This window comes from Schistocerca americana, chromosome X (genome assembly GCF_021461395.2).
Source record: "Schistocerca americana isolate TAMUIC-IGC-003095 chromosome X, iqSchAmer2.1, whole genome shotgun sequence".
In the NCBI taxonomy this organism is placed as follows: Eukaryota; Metazoa; Arthropoda; class Insecta; order Orthoptera; family Acrididae; genus Schistocerca; species Schistocerca americana.
The window spans coordinates 409516089-409540657 of NC_060130.1; the positions used below are offsets into that span (position 1 = coordinate 409516089).

The 24569-nt window shown below is 40.0% G+C and overlaps 1 protein-coding gene across 5 annotated transcripts in view; it reads left to right on the plus strand.

Moving 5' to 3' along the window:
* LOC124556582 (glycoprotein endo-alpha-1,2-mannosidase) overlaps positions 1–24569 on the plus strand; it is a 102399-nt gene that overhangs the window by 64148 nt on the left and 13682 nt on the right. For 3 of the 5 annotated variants that reach the window (XM_047130549.1, XM_047130547.1, XM_047130550.1), the window contains 2 exons: positions 1974–2660; positions 2767–3174. In XM_047130549.1, coding sequence (XP_046986505.1) covers positions 2030–2660; positions 2767–3174 — 1039 coding nt within the window. In that variant the 5' untranslated portion in view covers positions 1974–2029. Of the gene's footprint in view, positions 1–297; positions 359–1973; positions 2661–2766; positions 3175–24569 lie in introns of those variants that run through there. The other 2 variants (XM_047130551.1, XM_047130552.1) reach the window with 2 other exon arrangements.

Sequence of the window (24569 nt, forward strand, 5' to 3'; positions counted from 1 at the left end):
AGCTTTGCGAAACAAGCAGCGACACTTTCTGCGCAACCCACCCATCATCTTGCACGACAATGCGCAGGTGCATATAGCGCAAGCTGTGGCTGCTTTGTTCAGTTGATAGGACTGGGAAGTACTGTAGCATCCACCATACTCCCTGGACTTAAGTCCTAGTGACTTTGATTTGATTCCGAAGATGAAGGAACCACTTCGTGGCATTCGCTTCAGAACTGTTCCAGAGATTCGACAGGCAGGAGACCGCTCCATTCGCACCATCAACAGAACAGGCTCTGCTAATGGTGTATTACGCCTTCCACATGGCTGGCAACGGGTTGTACACAACGCTGGTGACTACTTTGAAGGACAGCAACAGGTGCAAACAAGTAACTCTCTTGTATCGGTCGTGAATAAATAGTTGCCACTTTTTAAGTTCCAACCCTCATAGTTTTAATCTGTAAATGGGTAAGATTACAAAGGTTTGGACACTTCGGGTTCCGAAGTAGTATTCTAATCATAATCTGATAAGCTATAAATACAACTTTCCTGTTTGTTGTGAAAACTGACTGTGAGGAAGAAAATAAAACAGCACATAGTCGTGAATACAAGTTTTGTTTAAAACTGTATTAAGGAGAAAGAATATATAGGGAGAAACAATTTTCCTAATGGTTTAAGTGCCCCACTATTGCAATTAAAACTTACTGCAGGAAAAGTTTTAACAGGAAACCTGTACGTCATTGTTTAAAAAATATTTAGCCTATGCCCATCTAAATGTTTATAGAGTATCCTGTAAAAATTTGAACTTTTCGACAGTTTTGCTAACAATGTTTCCCTATGTGCAACCAAACGTTTATTAGAGCATTGTGTAAAAAAATTGAGGTAAATCAGTCAAAAAATTTTCTGAGGTATTTGCTAAAAATGTTTCTTCTATATATATATTGCTACATATTTGTTTATATAGCTTATGTATAAAAATATATGTAGCCTATGTCCATGTGAACATTTGAGTATCATGTGAACATTTGATGTAAATGGGCCAAGAACTTTGTGGATTTGTTGCTAACAAATTTTCCCCTTTATATGCATATTTAGTTAGACCAAAAATTTAGTAGAGTATCACATAAAATTTTGGTAGCAATGTTAAACATGACTTGTCGTTATATAATTGTGTAGATTTTATACATGCAAGGTGATTCTTCTTAACAGTTAAAAATCCATGAAGCATTGTAGATGACACTGAGACAAATAATTAAACATAATGCACATGGGGTTGCAAATGTCAGGAAATACCCCAAAAGTGGACATCAAATGTTGGATATGTGATGTCACCACATGACATACTTCACTACATGTATAGCAATAGGGCTTGTCGATCTTACCTTTGCTGGTAGGGGGCAGTGTTCCACATTGCTCTGCTAGGCTGCTGTGTTTACAGGCTTTATTTAGTAAAAAACATGTGGGTCATTTAATGGCAGCAATGCAATTCGGAAGCTTATATTTGTGTGCTTGTGACGCATTGTGGTAGGTTTTTGTTGTACTGTACTTTGCAGTTAACCAGTGGAGAGCATGAGACCAATAAATAAAATAATGAATACTACCTCGGTGTAGATAATTGTCTAATGCAATGCAAAAAAATACTGCCTGCCAGATGCACTGAGTCATGCCCGGAGCTACACTTAACACTTGACATGGGATCATCAGGTGTGATAGACTGATAGGCTCCACCGCTGGACGTGTGGTGAGGTACGTCATCAGGTGATGTCACATGTTCAAAATCACCCAGTGAAACCCAAAATCTCAAAAAGTTCTTGATTGATTTACTTCAAATTAATTTTTGCTCTATACCCCAATTCAGACAGACATGGGCTACATTGTTTTCTAATATGTGTATATGTACTGGTAACTGCAGTATTAAGTGATTTCAATAACAAACCAGCACCAGTACTAATAACCATCAAGTCAGTAATTTTATGTACTGTCTTCTTTTTCAGAATGGGCCTAGTGATGTCATTACATTGAAGTAGTCTGAAGCTTCTATGCATTGTACATGTACATGGTAATGCACATTCGTCTGTTAATTATCCGTGTCAAGCGACATGTTTTTCTGACAATATTTATGTTCAGTTTGGTTGCTGTATTGGGCTTCGTAAGTCACAAATGGCGGAATATGATTTTGAACCTAGATTTACGAAATAGAAGACAAGCCGCTATTGTACAACCATTTGTTATCAAGACTGACCTTTTGAAAGAGGAAAATGTACAAAAGCTACTGTCAAGCAAGTCTTACCACCTTACCACAGAGAAAATACTCAATGAAAAAATTGCTAAAGCAAAAAGGTTTTATCAAAAGATGCAACATATATCACAAAAAATGAAGAAATATCGTAGTAATAGTAACACAGAGCAAAACAGAACTGTGAGTACAAAACTGAACTATGATGTACATATATTTTATTATGTGTGGTATGGAAATTTAGTAGTTGATCATGAGTGGAAACACTGGAATCACAGGTACCTACCAAACTGGAAAAGAGAAGATAAGAGAGTTTACCCTACAGGCAGTCATCAGCCTCCTACAGACATTAGCTCGAACTTTTACCCAGCACTTGGATGTTACAGCTCAAGAGATAATAATATTATTGATGTGCACATGAGGCTTCTAAGAGATGCTAACATTGGTATTTACTAGCATGCTATATAGTTAGAGAAACTTATTATTTTACATTATGCCTTATTGTTGGTTGTTGGCTAATTTACTCATATCTTAATCTTTTTATTTTCAAGGTGTACTTGTCATCTCATGGTATCCACCAGGAATGTCTGATACCGAGGGTGCCTCATCAGATTCATTAGTTTCAGTTTTGCTGGACATTGCTAATAAATATGACCTCAAGATAGCACTGCATATTGAACCATACAATGGCAGAAATCCTATCAATCTTGCAAAATATTTACAATACATTGCAACTCAGTATGCAAGTCATCCAGCCTTCTACCATAGACAACATAGAGGAAAGAAACTGCCTGTGTTTTACATTTATGATTCCTATCTAACTCCTTCTGGAACATGGAAAGAGCTTCTCAGCTATAAAGGAAATCTTAGTGTACGTGGAACAAAACTGGATGGAATATTCCTTGGGCTCTTGGTAGATGTTCAACACAGATATGAAATAAAGAAGGCACACTTTGATGGTGAGTTTCTGAGCAGCTATGTAAAACATATTTAGACAATATTTTCTGTAAAGAATTTATTTGTATGAACATTGTTACCATGTAAATAATATTAAGCTTTTCTGAACAGAAACTGAATATGGTTGTTGTGTGTTTTTTATTATTATTATTATTATTATTATTATTATTATTACTGTGTCATGTTTGGCTGTGGAGCTAGTTTTAGGGACTCGTAGGGCTTCAGTTAGCATAAAAGGAGACATAATGATAGTCATGTCTGTTGTAAACTCACTTGGGTTACAACATTTATTGAAGATAAATAACTTCCATAACAATAATGTAACAGTTAATTAGTTCTTGAACCAAGAAGAAACAGTTCTTGGCAAACTATTAATATCAAATGTAATAGAAATTATCCTGAGATTTTTCTGTTCTGCCAGCCCATTGGAGACTGGATAGAAAGGGGATACGGTAAGATGTTTAATACTATTGCAGCTGCAAACCTTTTGAAATCTGCATCTGTGAGTTGGGGACCATTATTGGCCACCAGCACGTGGTGTCCAAATTCTATTACACAGATCTGCTCCAAGGCTTCCACCTTGGCGGCTGCTGCTGCTGCTGCTGCTGCTGCTGCTGCTGCTGCTGTCAGCTGCTGTCAGCTGCAGGTGGAAAACATACAGGAAGTGGAATAAGGTGTCCACAATAATTAAGCACATGGACCCTTAGATAAGGATCCACAAAGTCAGTATTAACGTAGTCCTGTAGCTATGGGGATGTGGGCTACAGCGAGAACAATTGGGTCCGCGCTGGTTGGTGTGCCCGGCCAACAACACACTGTCGCACCACTCGTACATCATCATCATCATCATCATCATCATCATCATCATCATCATCCATACAGGGCCAGTAGTCATAGTGGCATGCCAGTTGTTCCATCCTAGAACTCCCACAGTGGGGCTGATGCATGAGCTGAGCTGAAGCATCCAGTATTGTAGAGAGGATGGTACCACCACGTGGCACTGTTCATCATCTTCTGTAAGGAGCACCATGTCTTGTCAGACCTGAATTTGGTGCTACAGATGGGGGGGAAAAAAAAAAAAAAACACAGGAAGACCAGGTGGATCTGCTCCAGAGAGCTTAGGAGGCCAAGCAAATTGGACATATTGCAGGACCAGTTGAAGAAGTCGGTCACAAGTGAAGCTGTAGCACCATCCCAGATATTTACAGGGAGTTAATCAAGCAGTTGCTCCAGTTGGCTTTCTACATGAAAATAAACTGTTTCCTGGGAGTAAAATTCAGGATCCTGACCTGCTGGAAGACAAGATAAGGCACCCATGTTAGAATGCTGAGGGGAAGTGCAATATTAAATTAAATATTGGGAATTTGCCAAGCAGATCGCTGATTGATGAAGGCAGTCCACCTTATACTCTGATAATTTAATATTGGATCCAAAAAATGACAGGCTGGTGATAAGATGAAACTTATGACCATACAAAAGATATGAAATTCATGGACATCAAAAATGATGACCACCACTTTCTTTTTGATCTCAGAGTAATCCTCATGTGTCGAAGTAAGTGTCTTTGTTATAAATGTGACAGATCTCTCCCATTCCATCATTAAACTTATGAGAGAGAGTGGCCCCAACACCATGTGGAGATGCACCTGTGGCCAGCATCAATGACAAGTGGGACTGGTAAGTCCCAAAGCAGAAAATTGATGGAATGCTTAATTTAACTTCTGAAAATCCTGATTATATTCTGCAGACCATCAAAAATGTACTCTCTTTTATGGAAACAGTGAGTGGGTTATGGAAACTGCGAGAGGAATAAATCGTGCATAGTAATTCAGTTTATAAATACCAAAAAAATTGCAGGGGAAATAATATAAAGTATGTATGTTCAGGTCTAAATATATGTTGTTTCTTCTAAAGGAGAAAAAGAATATAACCCAAAGACAAAGTGTTGAGGAAATGAAGTCAGTTCAAACATTAGAGACATCAATGACCTCCAATGATAATTACTCTGTGATTCAGTTGAGATATGTGTGTGATCCACAAACTTTCATCCATTCTTCTCATTCAGACTTAGTTTCATAATACTGCATTTCAATGGAACCCAGGAATATTGAGATGACTCAGTGGTTATCACACCTTTATGAGGAACAAAGTTTACACCCCTTTCTAGCGATAAAGATTTGGGTTTCCTGCTGTTTTCACAAGTTGTTTAAGGCATATGGGGGAAATGAAAAGGAAAGGACTGACTTCCTTGCTCATCCTTTCCCATTCTGAGCTGGTGCTGCTCCTCTAATGACCTCATCAGGAATAGGACATTAAATCCTAATTTTCCTTCTCAGTCACAACCAACATATTACATCTGTACATCATCATACAGTGACAGAAAAATTTGCAACACCATAAAATAATTAATGTACAGTAATGGAATTTTGGGAATAGATTTGTCTAGGCAACATATTTAATGGTTAACATTGCAAGGTCACAGGTTAATGTTAGCGCAATATAAGCCATTGCAAATTTGAAATGCTGATACATTAATAACTGGTATAACTACCAAAATGTTGAATGCAAGCAAGCAAATATGCATGCATTGTGTTGTACAGGTGCTGGATTACAGTTTGAGGGATGGAGTTTCATGGCTAACGTTATTTGTCGATAATGCTGGACTTATCGTCCAATGACGTCCCATATGTGCTCGATTGAAGACAGATCTGGTGTTCAAACGGGCCAAGGTGACATGTCAACACTCTGTAGAGCATGTTGGATTACAACAGTGGTATGTGGACGAGTGTTATTCTCTTGGGCTAGTGTTATTCTCTTGGAAAGCAATCCCCAGAATGCTGTTGATGATTGGCAGCACAACTGGTCAAATCACCAGACTGACATACAGGTCTCCAGCTAGAATGTGTGAGATAACCATGAGAGTGCTCCAGCTGCCATACCAAATTGCACCCCAGATCGTACCTCTAGGTGTAAGTACAGCATGTCTAGCATGCAGACAGGTTGGTTGCAGGCCCTCAACTGGCCTACTTCTAACCAGCACACAGCCATCATTGGCACCAAGGCAAAACTAGTTTTCATCAGAAAATACAAAATACCCTGCCCTCCAATGAACTCTTGCTTGACACCACTGAAGTCACAAATGGTGGTGGTTTGGAGTTAGTGGAATGCATGCTACCAGGCACCTTGCTCGGAGCTGTCCTTGATGTAACCAATTTTTAACAGTTCATTGTGCCACTGTGGTGCCAGCTGCTGCAGATGCAGTACGGTATGCCAGGGCCATAGACTGAACATGATAGTCTTCCCTGCTGGTAGTGTCACAGGGCCGTCTGGAACCCAGACTTCTTCCGGTTGTACATTTTTGTGACCATTGCTGCCAGCAGTCATGTACAGTGGCTATATTCATGCCAAGTCTTTCTGCAGTATCACAGAAGGAACATCCAGCCTCTGGCAGCCCTGTTACATGACCTGGTTCAAACCCATTGAGGTATTGATAATGGAATCTTTGATGCCTTAAAGGCATTATTCACTAAGAACAACCACCACATCCAATCTCAAAGGAAACTAATGCTCACGAATGGTACAGCGTGCATTTAAAGTAAACATGAATTGCGGCCTCATAGAGATGCTACTTGTGCTACTCTTTTGCGACTGGCACAAAATTTGAACAGACATAATCTTTAGATGTAGATACATGCTTACCAACATTTGTTTATGTTTTACAACTCCTCCTTGGTGCTGCATTTTTTTTTTTTTTGTCAGTGTACTAAAAAAATCGTTTACACTCTTACTCAATATTATGACATTCACAGAAATGTTGCAGGCTAATGAATGCATAGGATTAAGAGCTATTAATAATCCCGAGCTTCTAATACATCGAATTAGAACAAATTTAAATGACTGGCTTACTCAACCATGTTCTTGTTAGTGCGGAATGTTACTTACCTGGTTCTTACTTCATGCGTCTCATGGAATGTTTTCTTTAATTGTCCTCCTATGAGTACTGGATATAGTGAGCAGTTGTTGAATAAATGGGCACCGCACTATAGAGATTACTTTTCAATTTCTTCTCTTTAACACTAAGTTCAGTTTTGATGATCTTCTCTATCGTATGTGGGGTATTCAATAATTAATGCAACACATTTTTTTTCTTGACCAATTTTGGTTGAAAAATGTGGAATATGTTGTGGAATCTTCCTGCTTCAACCACTACAGTTTCATGAAGTTCGGATAGGTGAAGGCACTATATGTAGCCTTCAGAATGGCATCTGTAACAGAGGTACACTCTAAGTGGAGAGCTGTCATTGAGTTTCTTTTGGTGGAAAGTCAGAACATTGCAGAATGTTCACGGAGACCTGGATGTGAGCACAAGCAGGGTGAGCTGTTGGGCGAGGTGTCTGTCATCGCAACTAGGTCGCACAAACCTTTCCTATCTCCCATGTGCCAGCTATGACTTCAGTGGTGTTGAAATGTGCTGACACTCTTATTTGAGGTGATCAGTGGATCACAATCAAACACCTAGCTGCGAAACTAGATGTGTTTTTGTTGATAGGACTGACACACTTATTCATCAGCTGGGGTACTAAAAGGTGTGTACCCGCTGGGTTCTTCGCTGCCTAACAGAAAACCATAAAGAACAAAAATGCAAAGGCATCACACAAGTCTGCGCACCCAACAGGAGCTTACGAAACTTCATTGGACTGTTCTTCCTCCTGAATCCTGCACCTCCTGAGTTCCATCTGTTTAGCCCAAAAAAAGGATGCACTCCCTGGGAACGTGGATGATGGGAAGGTTATTGATACAGCAGGACATTAGCTCTAACGTCGACCAGTAGAGTGGTACCATGAGGGCATACAGGCCCTCCCAGTAAGGTGGCATAAGGCCATCACATTTAGTGGAGATTATATTGAAAAATAGGGTTTTGTAACCAAAAGAGGTGGGAACAATATGGTGTATTGGGATCCCGAATAAAATCAGCCTGCTTCCAGAAAAAAGAATGTGTTGCATTACTTATTGAATGCCCCTCGTATGTATGGACATCAATATTGTAACACAAATCAGTAAGCTACACGAATTAGAAGAAACTCCAAAAAGTTCTCAAGTGGCAATAGTCAACAAAATAACTATACATCTTCAAAGCAATTGAAGACTGTTTCAGAACTGACAAAAAACTGCATGAAAGAGTCTATAAAATGAACATCGATTGTGCACTCATTGACTTTTGTATACCAACTAAAATCTGACAAATTTCAAAATTTGACTACTGGGTATTGGTGGACTAACATGTTACCTTAGACAAAGATTACCAAATGCTGACTGATTCCTGCTTTGTGCACAATGCCTATCTGTAGACAGGCCTGCACATGCTACAGAAATTACAAATTGGTAAAACACTGTACTATTACACTTTAGATATCAACATAAAAGATAGAAAAAGCGTAAGTGAGAGAGATTCAATTGACAGTGAAGTAAATTTGCTCAAAAAAGTTTTAATTAGAAATTGACAATAATAATTACTAATCTTACAAAAAGGGAAGTTTTAATGAGCATGGGGATTCCCAAAGTTTGTCAAGAATTTTCTAAAAAGTGGGGTTTTTTAATTGGAATAGTAATAAAACCAACATGTTATTTTAGTAGCTGTGTACATTTTCAAAAACAAAAACAATCACTGCTGCTAAACTTTAACAATGGATTTTGGAAATAACCTTATTTCAAGACTGGAAAATTCTGAAAAAACACAAATTTTGAATAAAAATAACTTTTGAAATATTAAGTTTTCATAAAAAGTAAAATGTTTGCTTGAAAGAGAAGAATGAGGTCTTTCAAATAAGGTGCATGGGAGAGAGAGAGAGAGAGAGAGAGAGAGAGAGAGAGAGAGAGAGAGAGAGAGAGAGAGAGAGAGAGGGAAGTAGGAATGAATGAATGAGTGAGTGAGTGGCTTAGTGTGAGAAATTACCTTGAGCAGTTAATGAAAGAACCAACTCACGAAGGTAACTTCTTAGACCAGCTGGTCACAAACAGATCCGAGCTTTTTGATTCAGCATAGAATCCATGTTCATAGGGCTATTACAGCATCGCTGAATACCGCTGTAAACAGGAAAATTTATAAACAGATTTGAGGTTATCTGACACGTCAACTTGAAAATTTCAACTCCAGCACTGACAATGTTGAGCATCAATGGGCAAAGTTCAAAAGCATTGTACAATACACTTTAGACAGGTATGTGCCAAATGAAGTTATGAGGGATGGAAAAGACAAGCCATGGTTTGACAACCATGTTAGAAAGGTGCTATGAAAGCAGAGAGAAGTTGGGGGGTTGTTTTGGGGGAAGAGACCAAACAGCGAGGTCATCGGTCTCATCGGATTAGGGAAGGATGGGGAAGGAAGTCGGCTGTGCCCTTTCAAAGGAACCATCCCGGCATTTGCCTGGAGTGATTTAGGGAGATCACGGAAAACCTAAATCAGGATGGCCGGACACAGGATTGAACCGTTGTCCTCCCGAATGCGAGTCCAGTGTGCTAACCAAGCAGAGAGAGGTTTACTGCAAATTTAAATGTAGCCAAATCCTCACAGGCAAACAAAAACTAAATAAAACCAAAATTAGCATCAGGAGGGCCATGACTGAAGTGCTCAATGAATTCAAAAGTAAAATTCTATCTACAGACTTGACAGAAAGTCATAAGAAGTTTTGATTGATCTTACATTAAATCAGTGAATTGATTGAAGCCCTCTGTCCAGACACACTCTGACCACAATGGCATTGAAACAGAGGATGATACAGAAAAGGCCAAAATAGTGAACTTCTCTTTCCAAAACTTTTTCTCAGAGGAAGACTGCACTGTAACTCTCCTCTAAATCATCACAGAAACAACAAAATAACAGATATTGAAATAAGTGACCAAGGTATAGAAAAGCAACTGAAATTGCTCAATAGGTAAAGACCAATGGACCTGATGGGATACCAATTCAGTTATATGTAGAGTATGCAAAAGAACTTGCCCCTCATATAGCAGCAGTGTGCAATAGGTCTCTGAGGGAGTGAAGTGTTTCTAATGATTGGAAAAAGGCGCAGGTCGTCCCATTTTCAAGAAGGGTCTTCGAGCAGGTGCACTAACTATAGGCCCATGTCTGTGACGTCGGCCTGTTGCAGAATTTGGAACATGTTTTATACTCGCATATTATGACAGTTTTGGAGATTGAAAATCTCCTCTGTGGGAATCAACATAGGTTCCAAAAACAACTATCATGTAAAACCCAGCTCACTCTGTTTGCCCCCGAGACCCAGAAAGCAGTATATATAGGTGACAAGATAGATACTGTGTTCCTTGACTTCCAGCAGGCATGCAGTACAGTTTTGCACTGATGTCTAATGTACAAAATACAAGTGAATGGAATATCAGACCAACTATGTGAATGAATTGGTGAGTTTCTAGCAAACAGAACACAGCATGTCATTCTCAACAGATAGAGGTCTTCAGATGAAAAAGTAATTTTGTGTTTGCTTGAAGGGAGGGTTACAGGACCATTCCTTTTCACAATATATGTAAACAAACTAGAAGATAATGTTGGAAGTTCCATCCGGCATTTCCTGGGTATAATGTAAATGTCATGTGACTAGGGCCTCTTGTCGGGTAGACCGTTCACCGGGTGCAAGTCTTTTGATTTGACACCACTTCGGCGACTTGCAGGTCTATGGGGATGAAATGATGATGATGATGATGATGATGACAACAAAACACCCAGTCCCTGAGTGGAGAAAATCTCTGACCCAGCTGGGAATCGAACCCAGGTCCTTAGGATTGACATTCTGTAGCGCTGACCACTCAGCTACCGGGGGCAGACATTTCCTGGATGATACTGTTGAGAGAAGTCCTGATGTTAGAAAATTGTAGTAAAATGTAGGAAGACTTATAGAGGATAAATGCTAGGTGCAGGGATTGCCAATTGACCTTCAACATACACAAATGTAGCATATTGTGTATACATAGACAGAAATAGCCTTTGCTGTATGATGATATGATTGCAAATCAATCACTGGGAGCAGTTACTTCCATAAAATATCTAGAAGTATGCATATGGAACAATCTGAAGTGGAATGACCACATAAAAATTATTGTGGGTAAGACAGATGCCAGACTGAGAATCATTGGAAGAATCCTCATGAAATGTACTCCATCAACAAAGGAAGTACCTCACAAAACACTTTTTTGACCAATACATGAATATTGCTCATCAGTTTCGGATCTGTACCAGATCTGATTGATGGAGGAAATAGGGAAGATCCTAAGAACAGCAGCTCTTTTCATTACAGGTTCGTTTAGTAAGTGCGAAAGCGTCACTGAGCTGCTCAGCCGAGTCCAGTTGCAGACACTGTAAAAGAGGCATTCTGCATCAAGGTGTGGTTTATTATTAAAGTTCCAAGAGTGTATGTTTCCGGAAGAGTTAGCCAGTATACTGCTTCTTCCTATGAATATCTCATGAAAAGACCAAGAAGATAAAATCAGAGAGATTTGAGCCTACATGTAGGCTTACCAGCAGTCATTTTCCTATGAACTATTTAAGACTGGAGCAGGAAAAAACAAAGTACCTACTGCCACACACAGAAGGTAGCTTGTGGAGTATAGTTGTAGATGGGGAGGGAGAGAGAGAGAGAGAGAGAGAGAGAGAGAGAGAGAGAGAGAGAGAGAGAGAGCGCCAGCCTCACTTGTAGAAGTAGAATATGAGTTTGGCTCAATTATGTGGTCTGTAGGTGGTGGAGATTTGTGGCTCCAGTTTCCTGGTTTATCATGATCATAACCTGTCTTAATACTTGCAAAATTAATCACAGTTTACAAGTGCTTTTGTATTGAAGGGCTTCTAGATGTGACTCTGCACATGAGCAGTCAAAGTTCAATACAAGTAGGAGAGAGTGCTGCTCTAGCTTTCTGTTTCGATTGATCTCGACTGCACATGACCCAGAGCAATGTGTGAGCTTCTCCACTGAAGTGGATGTAGTGAATAGTTTGAGAAAAATTAGCAAAATGAGGGAGAGTCAACTTGATGCATCCCTTAAACAGAATTGGTGCCAGATACAAGCATAGATGACACCATTTCTCACCTATATAGTATGCACAAACAGAGTTTTGGCAGAAAGCAAGCCAGAAATACATATACCCCATTGAACTGCCAAATGACCTCTCACCTGGTGTACCTTTGAACTAAGGAGGGAAACAAGCCTAAAAATACTTACATTCAATGGTTACCCACTTTCTTAATAAAATTAATGACTTCCAAATCTGGAACTATTTCAAAGAAACAAAATTAGTAGGCAATTAACCCGGGAACTTAAAATATTACCTCCAGGCTCTTGGTCAACTTTTTAATAATTAAATTATCAAGAAATCTGACTACTACAGATGGTTCATCTCAGTTTCTTCTATGGTGAAATGTATAATTCTTATAAGAAAACTGTGTATCATAAATGTACTCCTACAGACTCTCCCTTTCAGAGGAGAGAAAGACTGAAGAATGGAATGTGAATGCTTTATAACACTTGCAGAGAATATGAAACCCTCTGCACAGGGGAGACTCTCATGTGTTTGTGTCTAACGAGATACAATCTCCGCTGAAGTATGACTTCTGTGGGTGTAGGGTTAAAGGTAGAGTGGCCACTTTTGTGAATGGCACATTCCACTCAACTTACTTAACAAATATTTAAGCACTTGCTGTAGGAGTGCACATTGATTTTACAAGTTTTCTCTATAGGGTTCCTTGAAAAGAACATTGCCTTCCCTCAATGAGTTTCCTAAGCATCTCCATAATGCTAGCATGTTTATGATATTGTAGTGCCTGTGTTGTTCAGAAGTACAATGCAGTGTTCCTTTGGACATGCATGCAGACTTGTTTTCTCACATTGCAGGATATCAGTCACAAGGAAAACTGGGCATAATCGGGATTTCTCTTGTCTTTTTGAACATCCCATTGTTGTCAGTGAGGGAGCACTATCTTGAATCTCCATCCCCAATTTCAAAATACTGGCAATGACTTTGCCGTGTGGAGAGACTGCCACATCTGGGAAAATTATAGGTTAATAGTGAGACCACGTAGCATCTCTGGAATTGTGCCGTTCCTGTATGAGGTTTAATTTTTTGCTATGTTCACCCCTATCTCTTGAGATTATTATATGTTCAAATTGGCCTGTGAATATCTGAGTACCCACAATGTGTGGAGGTTAAATCTTAATTGAATTCCAATAAATAAACTTTTCTTTTTCCTGCCGTATCAGCCTGCTTGCAATGGAAATCAGTTGTCAAACAGCCTTTCACATCATATGGGCAGAGGCAGGAACAACAATCAGAGGAAACATGGTGTGATCACAAGAGTAGTTTCTGCAACAGATAAATATTTCTACCAACTACATAAAGATGTAGGGATTTCTGGAACATGTGTTATGTGTCTAATAACACAGACCTTAACTAAACAACTGGAATCATCTGCCATTCACCCATACAATTTGGAAATATTTCCTGTCAGTCACTGCAACTGCGAACCAGGACACAACGTTGATCTTTTCTGCAACCTAAAGGACAGATGGGCTAGGACTTAGATTCCAATTACAGTGAAGAGTACAACTATTAGGTTGGTGCATAGGTCCGAAGTGTTTATCCATAAGTTTAATAAAAATGACAAATGCACACAACAGAGACTTTAGTTGTCAGTAATATATTCTCCTTCATTAATTACAACAATCTTCCAACACTGGCGTAACGTTTTGATCGTGTGACTGTAAAAATCACATGGTTTTGAGGGAAAGAACTCATTGAGCCATGTTTGGAGTTCATTTTAAGCTGGAAAGGAAATTCCTTGAAGGTTGTTCAATAAAGAATGGAAAAGGCGGAATTCTGAGAGTGAAAGATCAGGTGAATGAGGTGGGTGTGGAATGACTTCCCACTCCAGATCCTGAGTAGTGTTTTTTGTCAGTCTAGCAGAATGGGCGGGCATTATCGTGGAGTAGCATCACTTCACACAGTCTTCCTGGTCGTTGTTCTTGGCTAAATTTCAGCAGTGATGCTTCCAGCCCAGGGAAGCTATTCATAGTACATCACTCTGTCGCTGTTCCACCAGATACATAACATTATGTATTGTGGGTGCACCAGCTCTTTGTACTGGGTGCGGCACACGTACAACCAAATTTTGAATGTTCCCCATTGCATGCAAATGTCGTGTGATTGTGGAATGATCACAGTTCATCACATTTGCCAGTTCTTGAACATACTGACATGGATCATTATGGATTAATATGTTTAAACAATCTTCACCAAACCCCGAAAGTCTTCTTGAATGTGGAGAGTCACTAATGTTAAAAACAATCCTCCTTAAAATGAGGAAACCATTTTCATCTACATCTATATCCATACTCTGCAAGCCACCTGAAGGTGTGTGGCAGAGGGTACTTTGAGTACCTCTATCGGTTCCCCCCTTTTTTTTTGCCATTCTCTGTCCAGTGGCATTATCCCCATGCACAGCAAAAATGTTTCTGGCTGCCTCCACTGCTGTCACCTCTCTATTGAACTCAAACAGAAGAATATGTTGGCAACATTCCAATTTCTCCACTTAGCACTCTATTTTCTAGTTTCCATAGCTCCACTCACTATCTCCAAATGACAAAATGACAATATGTGAACTCATATAGCAACAGTGAACTACATATAAAAAATGGCCCCCAATAAATAAAGCCATAGAGCCGAGATACCAACATGAAAAACAAAAATGCTACCAGCTTATACACCAACCTAATATCTCTTAACCAAATAGCATCCAAATTATGCATTTCTGAGTCTTGTAAAGCAACTTGTGATACTGGCAGAATCCATTATCATGTTTCATGACACCTAGAAAATTTAGAGGAAAAAAGTATTAGAATAATTTAATGATAGAATCTATCATCCTAATACCGTCATAGGTGGACTGGTGATGTTTGCTCTTGCATTGTCCTGTATGAAATGGCCATACATGTTTTCCATAGCTGTTATTTGTGTGAAGAAATGTTGCGGCATATTGTTCATGTACCCATCAGAAGTTATAGTGCAGTGGGAAAAGGTCAGTCCGTTAATTTGTGTTGTATTATACTTTATCAGAAGAAAGGAGCATTTGAGACTCAGCCTCTCCATCATGTACTGCGTGTAAGTTTTCAGCATTTGCACACAGATCTGTGAGCAGATCCTACTGACACACCAGCCTGAAGTGCTAAAGTGGTGCAGTGATTTTCTCATATTTCCTTCCTAGGCCTCTCCGAAGTCATTTAGTTTGGCTGAAACTGATGCGCCAACTTGCCAGAGTCCAGGGAATAGGCCACAGTGTTACTGACAATTGGATCCCACCACTCTGGTAATGATTCTCATGTAATGTCAGACACAGTGCTTATAACACATGCGAAACACACTGTTTTAAGGCATTGTCCCCAGTATCAGACACATATTATTTCTGGAGCATATTCTTTCTTGCAATGTGTTAACACAGTTTCTACTTTATTATATGAACTTATTAAAGTGTTAAAGAAATTTTTCTTGCATGAAAATTGATTTTGTTTCCTTTGCATGTGAACTGTTCTCAATTGTCTCTTATTATCTTCTTGTTATTTCTTTGTTTATTTATTGGATATGTGTCCTACAGATCCACACAGTGATTACTCACTGTGGGTGTGGAGAGTGGCAAAATTTTATATTTATTCAGTTATATAGCAGCATTTTTGATACACTTCCATAACTGATTTGTACATAAAATGCCATTTTAGTAATCATACAGCCAGACAAAAATTTGGTTGTGCAGTGAAAACAGTAGTTACAACAAAATCTATGCTGGAAAATAGTACTGGTTATGAAATTTGATGTTAATTATGGTGGAAGATAATTAGTTTTAGGTAATTTAAAGCACTTTACTGGAAAACCAGAATGATTAACTTTCAAGTAGTGCAGGTCACCTTTCTCATATATAAGTATTAGCTCATAGGTTTATACTGTAGTGCTAGCTTTAACTTTAAATTAACTGTGTAATAATGAAAACTAATTACACAGTTGGACTCAGAACACTTGAAATGAGACTCAGAGTGATAAATTTAAGTAAAATTCAGTATAAATAGGATCTTGAGAGTTTTATATGGATGTTGCATGTCAATAGATTAATGTATTTGAAATTAGATGAAAATTAGAAAAAAAAGAAATGTTTATTTATGGGAGTAGAAAAAAATCACAGATGGAGAGGATCCATCTGCAGTGTCATAACTTGTATAAAATTCTGGCTAATAAAGTGGCAACACTACACACCAAAAACACACACATGTTGAACACAAAATGTAAAATGCAAGTGATGTCTGTGATGTGTTGAATCAAATGTGAGTGAAAGAATGGCAGAAATCGGTCAACTGGAGCATGGAGACTAATGAACACATCTCCAGGACCACACAAATGGGCTAACAGCACTGGAAATCACCTCTGAAGATGCTTCACAAATGAAAGAAGCAAAATGCACGTGGCAATAAGCTGGCTTCAATAAGTTGTATGGACAGGATATACCTCCACAAATTTTGAAGCAACTAAGGAATGAAGGAAAACATGAAAAAATGACGATAAAGTGGAGCAGTTTAGTTATTGTGGTATTCATTGCAAAGTCCAGCTTGGTGCAGCTCTCTATACTAGTCATCATTTGCAAGCCTCATCATCTCTGCATAACTACCGCAGTCTACATCCATTTGAACCTGCTTACTGTAGTCAATCCTTGGCCTCCCCCTGAAATTGCCCCCCCCCCTCCCCTCCTCATGCTTCCTTAAATTACCAAATCAATGGTTTCTTGATGCCTCAGAACATGTGTTACCAACTGATCCCTTCCTTTAGTCTAACTCCACCACAAATTTATTTTCTTCCCAGTTCAGTGCAGCACCCCGTCATTAGCTATTCAGTCTATCCAACCTTCAGCATTTGCCTGTAGCACCACATTTCAGAATCTCAGACTCTCACCTCCTGTGAACTATTTTGGTTTATTGAATATGTTTCACTTCTGTACAAGATTACACTCAACACAGATACCTTCACAAAATTCATTTATTTGTTATTTATTTATATTTACATATGATGCTAACAGATTTCTGTTTTCAGAAATACTTTTCTTGGTATTGCCAGTTTGAATTTTATATGCTGCGTACTTTGGTAGTCGTCAGTTATTTTGCTGCCCAAATACCAAATCACATCTACTGCTTTTAATATGTCATTTTCTGCTCTCATTCCCTCAACATCACTTGATTGAATTTCGTGACATTCCATTACCTTGTTTTACTTTTGTTAATGTTCATTTTATGGCCTCTTTTCAAAACACTATTTATTCTGTTCAACTGGTCTTCCAAGTCCTGTGCCATCTCTGACAAAATTTCAGTGTCATCAGAAACCTTAATTTTTTAATTGCTTTTCTCTGAAATTTGATTCCCTTTCCAAGTTTCTCCTTTGTGTCCTTCACAGCGTTCTCAGTGTGTCAATTGAAAAACATCAGGGGTAAGTTAAAACACAGTCTCACTCCCTTTTCAACTACTGATTCTCTTTCCATGCCTTTTGATTCTTATAACTACAGTCTGGTTGGTGTAGAAGTTGTAAATACCTATCACTCCAAGTAGTTTTTTCCCCACTACATTCAGAATTTTAAAGAGTATATTCCAGTCAACATCATCCAAAGCTTTCTCTAATTTTTTAAATGACTTCATCTCACATATAATAGTCAATTTAATTTTATTCATTGTACTACTACAAAATTTCTTCCGTCAGCTATATTCAAGTATTGTGATAAGAAGTCAATGCGTCAAAAATCAGTTACAATCTAAACACAGTGACAAATTGAATCATAAAATTTGCTAAGATTAATAGGCATTTGCTAGGTGTTTGTAGTTGATACATTTGTCAAAAATTGGCTATAACATGTTATGCCATACTAGGCTCTTGCACATGTAGCATTTGAAGTGTGTCCACAGCCATTGTACTTGTAAGTGCAAATATTGTATTGTAGTTATCTTATTTGACCGATAGCTTGTACATCTAGAAATTTAATTAAACTTGTCCCATTACCCATAACCCTATATGAAGGAACTAATTAAACATAGACTATGCATGACACTCATGTACATCATTCCTGCTTTATTGTTTTAGGGTAAGTTCTTTGACACAGTATTTTTGGAAGCGCCATGTTAACATTAGTTAATGTCTGAGCATAACATATAAGTCAATTGTGATGCTATTTGGTAATTCATAAATTTTAAATTTGTTACATGTACCTGTATTAATGGTACTAGTGGCACATTCTTTTAATACAACTATGACATTTGCACCCACACGTACAGTGGCAGCTGTGGACACACTTCAGATGCTACATGTGAGAGAGACTAGTGTGGCATAATGTACAATCACTGATTTTTGACAAATGTATTGTTAAATAGGTTTCTATTAATCTTGGCATCTTTTATGACTTGGTTTGTCACTGTGTTCAATTTTTAACTGATTTTTGCGTCACTGAATTTGTATTGGTTATTTTTATCATGTCCTTGAAAATGTCCTAAGGCAGAAATTGTGCAGTAGTACAACAAATTAAGTGAAATTTATGAGTGGGATTCAATCATTTAAGTAATTTGTCACAGCTGCGGCCTCAAATTTAATTAAAAGCATCAGCTTTCTCTAAATCTTCAAATTATATAAATATAGGTTTGCCTTTCTTCTTCAGAGTATCTTCTAAGGTTGGCCCACCCGGTTAGCCGCGGTCTAACGCACTGCTTTTAGGGCGGGAAGGTGTGCTGGTCCCCAGCATGGATCCGCTCGGCAGATTAGTGTCGAGGTCCAGTGTCCCGGCCAGTCTGTGGATGGTTTTTAAGGTGATTTTCCATCTGTCTTGGCGAATGCAGACTAGTTCCCCTTATTCCGCCTCAGTTACACTATGTCGGCCATTGCTGTGTAAACACTTTCTCCACATACGCGTACCCCATAATTACTCTACCATGCAAACACTGGGTTTACACTTGTCTGGTGTCAGATGTTCCTGGGGAGGGGGGGGGGGGGGTCCACTGGGGGCTGAACTCCACTAACACTGGGTTCGGTGTGGGGCGGCAGTGGGGTATGTGGACTGCTGTAGCCTGTTGTGGGGTTGTGAACCACTCAGGGCTACCGCGGGGGCGAAGCCTCTCCGTCATTTCTAGGTCCCTGGTTCCATACAATACAATACAATCTTCTAAGATTGGTCATAAGGTCAGTACTGCCCCACGTATTCTTACATTTCCCTGGAATGTGAACTGATCTTCCCTGTGGTCAGCTTCTACTGATGTAATGTATTTGCAATATTTTATCTGCAGATTCTAAAAATAACCCCAAAAATTTTGATCGTACGTAAAATCTATGAATGTTACTAATAATTCAATACCTTCTCTTGCTGACAGTACAGGTAATGTAACTGATGATGATAAACAGAAGGCCGAAATTCTAAACCTAGCTTTCAAAAACTCGTTTACGGGTAGAGGACTGCAGCACCATTCACCTTTTCAATTATCGAACAAATGCAAGGATGGCTGACACAGTGTTTAGGAAGGCATCTGGCCTAGACGGTATCCCCATAAGATTTTATGTTGACTATGCTGCAAATATGGCACCATTCTTATCCATCATCTATCACAGATCATTGGAACAGCGGGAGATTCCACGGGACTGGAAGAAGGCCCAGGTCATAGCAATCTATAAAAAGGGTAGAAAATCGGATCCACATAATTACTGGCCAATTTCACTGACATTGAATTGTTGCAGAATCATGGAACATATTTTGTGTTTAGATATAAAGACCTTTCTAAACTTTGAGATGCTCATCTGCAGAAACCAGCATGGTTTTAGGAAACAGCAGTCATACAAGACACAGCTGGCCCTCTTTGTGCATGATACACAACAGGCTCTAGATACTGTCTCCCAGGTTGATGCCATATTCCTCGACTTTCGAAAGGCATTCGACTCAGTTCCGCAGTGTCGCTTCCTCCAAAAAGTGTGCGCTTATGGTCTATCCAATGACATATGTGGTTGAATAGAAAGTTTTCTAACAGACAGAGACCAGTATGTCGTTCTGAAAGGGGAGACTTCAACAGAAACAAACGTAACATCAGGTGTGCCCCATGGCAGCGTAATAGTTCCGCTGCTTTTTACAATTTACATAAACGATCTGGTTGATGGTATTGACAGTGGCATTAGACTGTTTGCTGCTGATGCTGTAGTCTACAGCAAAGTAGTATCACACAAAAGTTGTGAACAAATCAGTGAGGATTTGCAGAAAATAAATGCGTCGTGTAATGACTGGCAGTTATCTCTCAATATTAGTAAGTGCAACCTACTGTGAATAAGAAAGCAAAAATCCCCATTAGTGTACGAGTACAAAATAAATGCCCAGTCTTTGGAAGCAGTAACATCTGTCAAGTATCTGGGTGTGACTATTCAAAATGATCTCAAATGGAATGATCAGATTACACAAGTAACGGGTAAGGCGAAATGTAGATTGTGGTTTATTGGTAGAATCCTGAAGTGATGCAGTCCTTCAACAAAGGAAATTGCTTACAATATGTTAGTTCGTCCAGTCTTAGAGTATTGTTCATCTGTATGGGACCCTTACCAGTTGTCTGATTCAAGAGATTGAGAAGGTCCAAAGAAGAGTGGTAAGATTCGTGACTGGTACATTTAGCCATCGCACGAGCATTACAAATATCGTAGAAAGTTTGAATTGGGACACACTTGCAGATAGACGACATGCTAAATGGAAGGGGCTGGTCACTAAATTCCAAAATCCGATCTTCGCTGATGATGTAGAACATTTATTATTACCACCAACTTTCAAATCGTGCAATGATCATCATTTAAAGATAAGGGGAATTAGAGCTCGTACTGAGGCGTTCAGACAGTCATTTTTCCCTCGCACAATCCGTGAGTGGAACAGAGGGGGGAGGGGGGGGGGGGGGAATGTGACTTTAGCGCGAATATTGCCCTCTGCCACACACCGCTTGGTGGCTAGTGGAGTATATATGTAGATGTAGATGCAGATTTGTGTCAGTATTTTGCAGGAGTGACTTAAACATGGTCCGGTAATACTCGCAACTGGTCTCCAAGTCTCTTCCATGTGTACAATCTGTCATAATTCTTAAACCAAGTATTAGCAATGATTAAATTATATTCAGTGCAAAATTATATGAGGTGGTTTCAACTTTTTTGATTTGCTAATGACTAGCATTCTCATATACTGGAAAGTCTGAGCATGTAATTTCAATTAATGAATAGGAGACATGAAACATAAAATTATTTCTTCTATAATATATGAATGATGAAAATGATTTTTCACAAATAATTCTAGTTTTGTGTGTTAAATGATCATTTTCTTATAGATGTTTATGAAGAGGACAGTCAAAAGTGCAATCTTTTCAAATAACAGGGGAATGTAATTGCCTTGGATGTATAGCACAGAATGCCATACCTTATTACTGATTACAAATAACTGTGTTATGCAATTTTCCCTGTGTCCATGTTGATGATGGTGAATCAGTTTTACATTACAAATGCAAGCAAAATAGTTAACTTGATAGGTACTCGCTACACCTATTCCAGTTTAAAATCATATATAGATTTGATCCTAGAAATGTAATAGATTCCACTTCCACAATGTTGTTATATTTATTGCTTACTTTAATTTCCTGAAATTTTGTCTTTGGGGTTCTTAATTGTATCACACAACCGCTTTCTGCATTGCCCTCCACGGAACTTGGTTCCTGGCAATGCGGACCCCTGCACTCCATGGCTGTAAGGGATACTACAGGAACTGTAGTGACTGAAATCGAGTGTCAGGTGGAGTTTGCATTTATGCCCTAAGCTCAGTCTGTAGTGAACTTGTGCCCCTTCAAACCCCTCTTGAAGCTGTGGCTGTCAGAATGACGACGCAGGAAATAACTGTCTGGAATGTATATCTTTCTCCAGATGGTGTAGTATCCCTGAATGTATTAATTGCGTTGATTGATCAGCTCCCTAAATCTTTACTGCCTTTGGGAGATTTTAATGCCCATAACCCCTTGTGGGGTGGCACTGTGCTTACTGGCTGAGGCAGAGATGTCAAAACTTTACTGTCTCAGTTCGACCTTTGCCTCTTTAATACTGGGGCTGCCACACATTTCAGTGTGGCTCGAGGTAGTTACTCGGCTATTGATTTATCAATTTTTGCAGCCCAGGACTTCTCCCATCTATCCACTGGAGAGCACACAATGACCTGTGTGGTAGTGACCACTTCCCCATCTTCCTGTCACTGCCCCGATGTCAAGCCCACAGATGCCTGCCCAGATGGGCTTTAAATAAGGCGGATTGGGAAACTTTCACCCCTGTGGTTACTGTTGAATCTCTCCCACACGGTAACATCGATGTGATGGTTGAGCAGGTGACTACAATTGATGGTCGAGCAGGTGACTACAATGATCCCTCGCTCTTTAGGGTGCCCCTGGCAAAAGACAGTCCCTTGGTGATAACCACCGGAAGTTGCTGAAGCAATTAAGGAGCATCGGTGAGCTCTCCAGCGGCATAAGCGGCACCCTTCCCTGGAGCACCTCATAGCCTTTAAATGGCTTCGTGCTTGCGTTCGCCAACTTATCAAATGACGGAAGCAAGAGAGTTGGGAGAGATATATCTTGACCATTGGGTGCCATACGCCACCTTCACAAGTCTGGGCAAATTTCAAACGTGTTTTCGGGTACCAGACCCGAACAGGTGTTACCGGTGTTAACATAAATGGCATGTTATCTACTGATGCAAACACGACTGCCGAGCACTTTGCTCTAGCCTCTGCGTCGGAGAATTATCCACCAGCCTTTTGCACTTCCAAACGGTGGCTGGAAGGGGAAGTCCTCTTGTTTACTACACGCCACAGTGCATCCTATAACGCCCCATTTACAGAGTGGGAGCTCCTCAGTGCACTTGCACATTGCCCTGCACAGCTCCTGCACCAGATTGGATCCTCAGTCAGATAATTAAACATCTCTCACCTGACTACAAGCGACATCTCCTCGTCATCTTCAACCGAATCTGATGCGATGGCACCTTTCCATCGCAGTGGCGGGCGAGCGCCATCGTTCCGGTGCTCAAACCTGGTAAAAACCCACTTGATGTGGATAGCTATCAGCCCATCAGCCTCACCAACGTTCTTTATAAGCTGCTGGAATGTATGGTGTGTCGGCAGTTGGGTTGGGTCCTGGAGCCACGTGGCCTACTGGCTCCATGTCAGAGCAGCTTCCACCAGGGTTGCTCTACCACTGATAATCTTGTGTCCCTATAGTCTGCCATCTGAACAGCCTTTTCCAGATGCCAACACCTGGTTGCCGTCTTTTTTGATTTGCTAAAAGCGTATGACATGACCTGGCGACATCATAACCTTGCCACATTATACGAGTAGGTCTCCGAGGCCCACTTCCGATTTTTATCTAGAATTTCCAGTCGCTTCGTACTTTCCGTGTCCAAGTTGGTGCCTCCCATAGTTCCCCCATATCCAGGAGAATGAGGTCCCACAGGGATCTGTATTAAGTGTCTCTCTATTTTTAGTGGCCATTAATGGTCTAGCAGCAGCTGTAGGGTCGTCCGTCTCACCTTCTCTGTATTCAGACAATTTCTGCATTTCATACTGCTCCACCAGTACTGGTGCTGCTGAGTGGCACCTACAAGGAGCCATCCACAAGGCACAGTCATGGGCTCTAGCCCACAGTTTCCAGTTTACAGCCACAAGCTTCTGTCAGCATCGTACAGTTCATCCAGAGCCAGAACTTTACTTTAATGATGATCACACACTGTAGCGGAGACATATCGATTCTTAGGACTGGTTTTTGATGTCCAATTGACTTGGCTTCGTCATCTTCATCAGCTTAAGTGGAAGTGCTGGCAGCACCTCAGTACCTTTCGCTGCCTGAGCAACACCAACTGGGGTGCAGATCACTCTACACCGTTGCAGCTCTACAGAGCCCTTGTTCAATCCTGCCTTGACTATGGGAGTCTGGTTTGTGGTTCGGCAGCACATTCAGCATTGCGTTTACTTGACCCAGTGCACCACTGTGGTGTTCGCCTAGCGACAGGAGCTTTTAGGACGAGTCCGGTGACCAGTGTCCTTGTGGAAACCTCCATTGCGGGTTAGGCATGCACAGCTGCTGGCCAGTTAAGTAGCACACGTTCGTAGCTCTCCTGTGCGTCTGAATCACCGTCTCCTTTTCCCATCCATGGTGGTTCATCTCCTGCATGGCCAGCCCAGGTCAGGGCTTCCAGTTAGAGTTCGTGTCTGATCCCTTCTTTCTTAACTGGAATCCTTGCCTTTACCACCTATAATTGAGGTACATTCACGTACACCTCCATG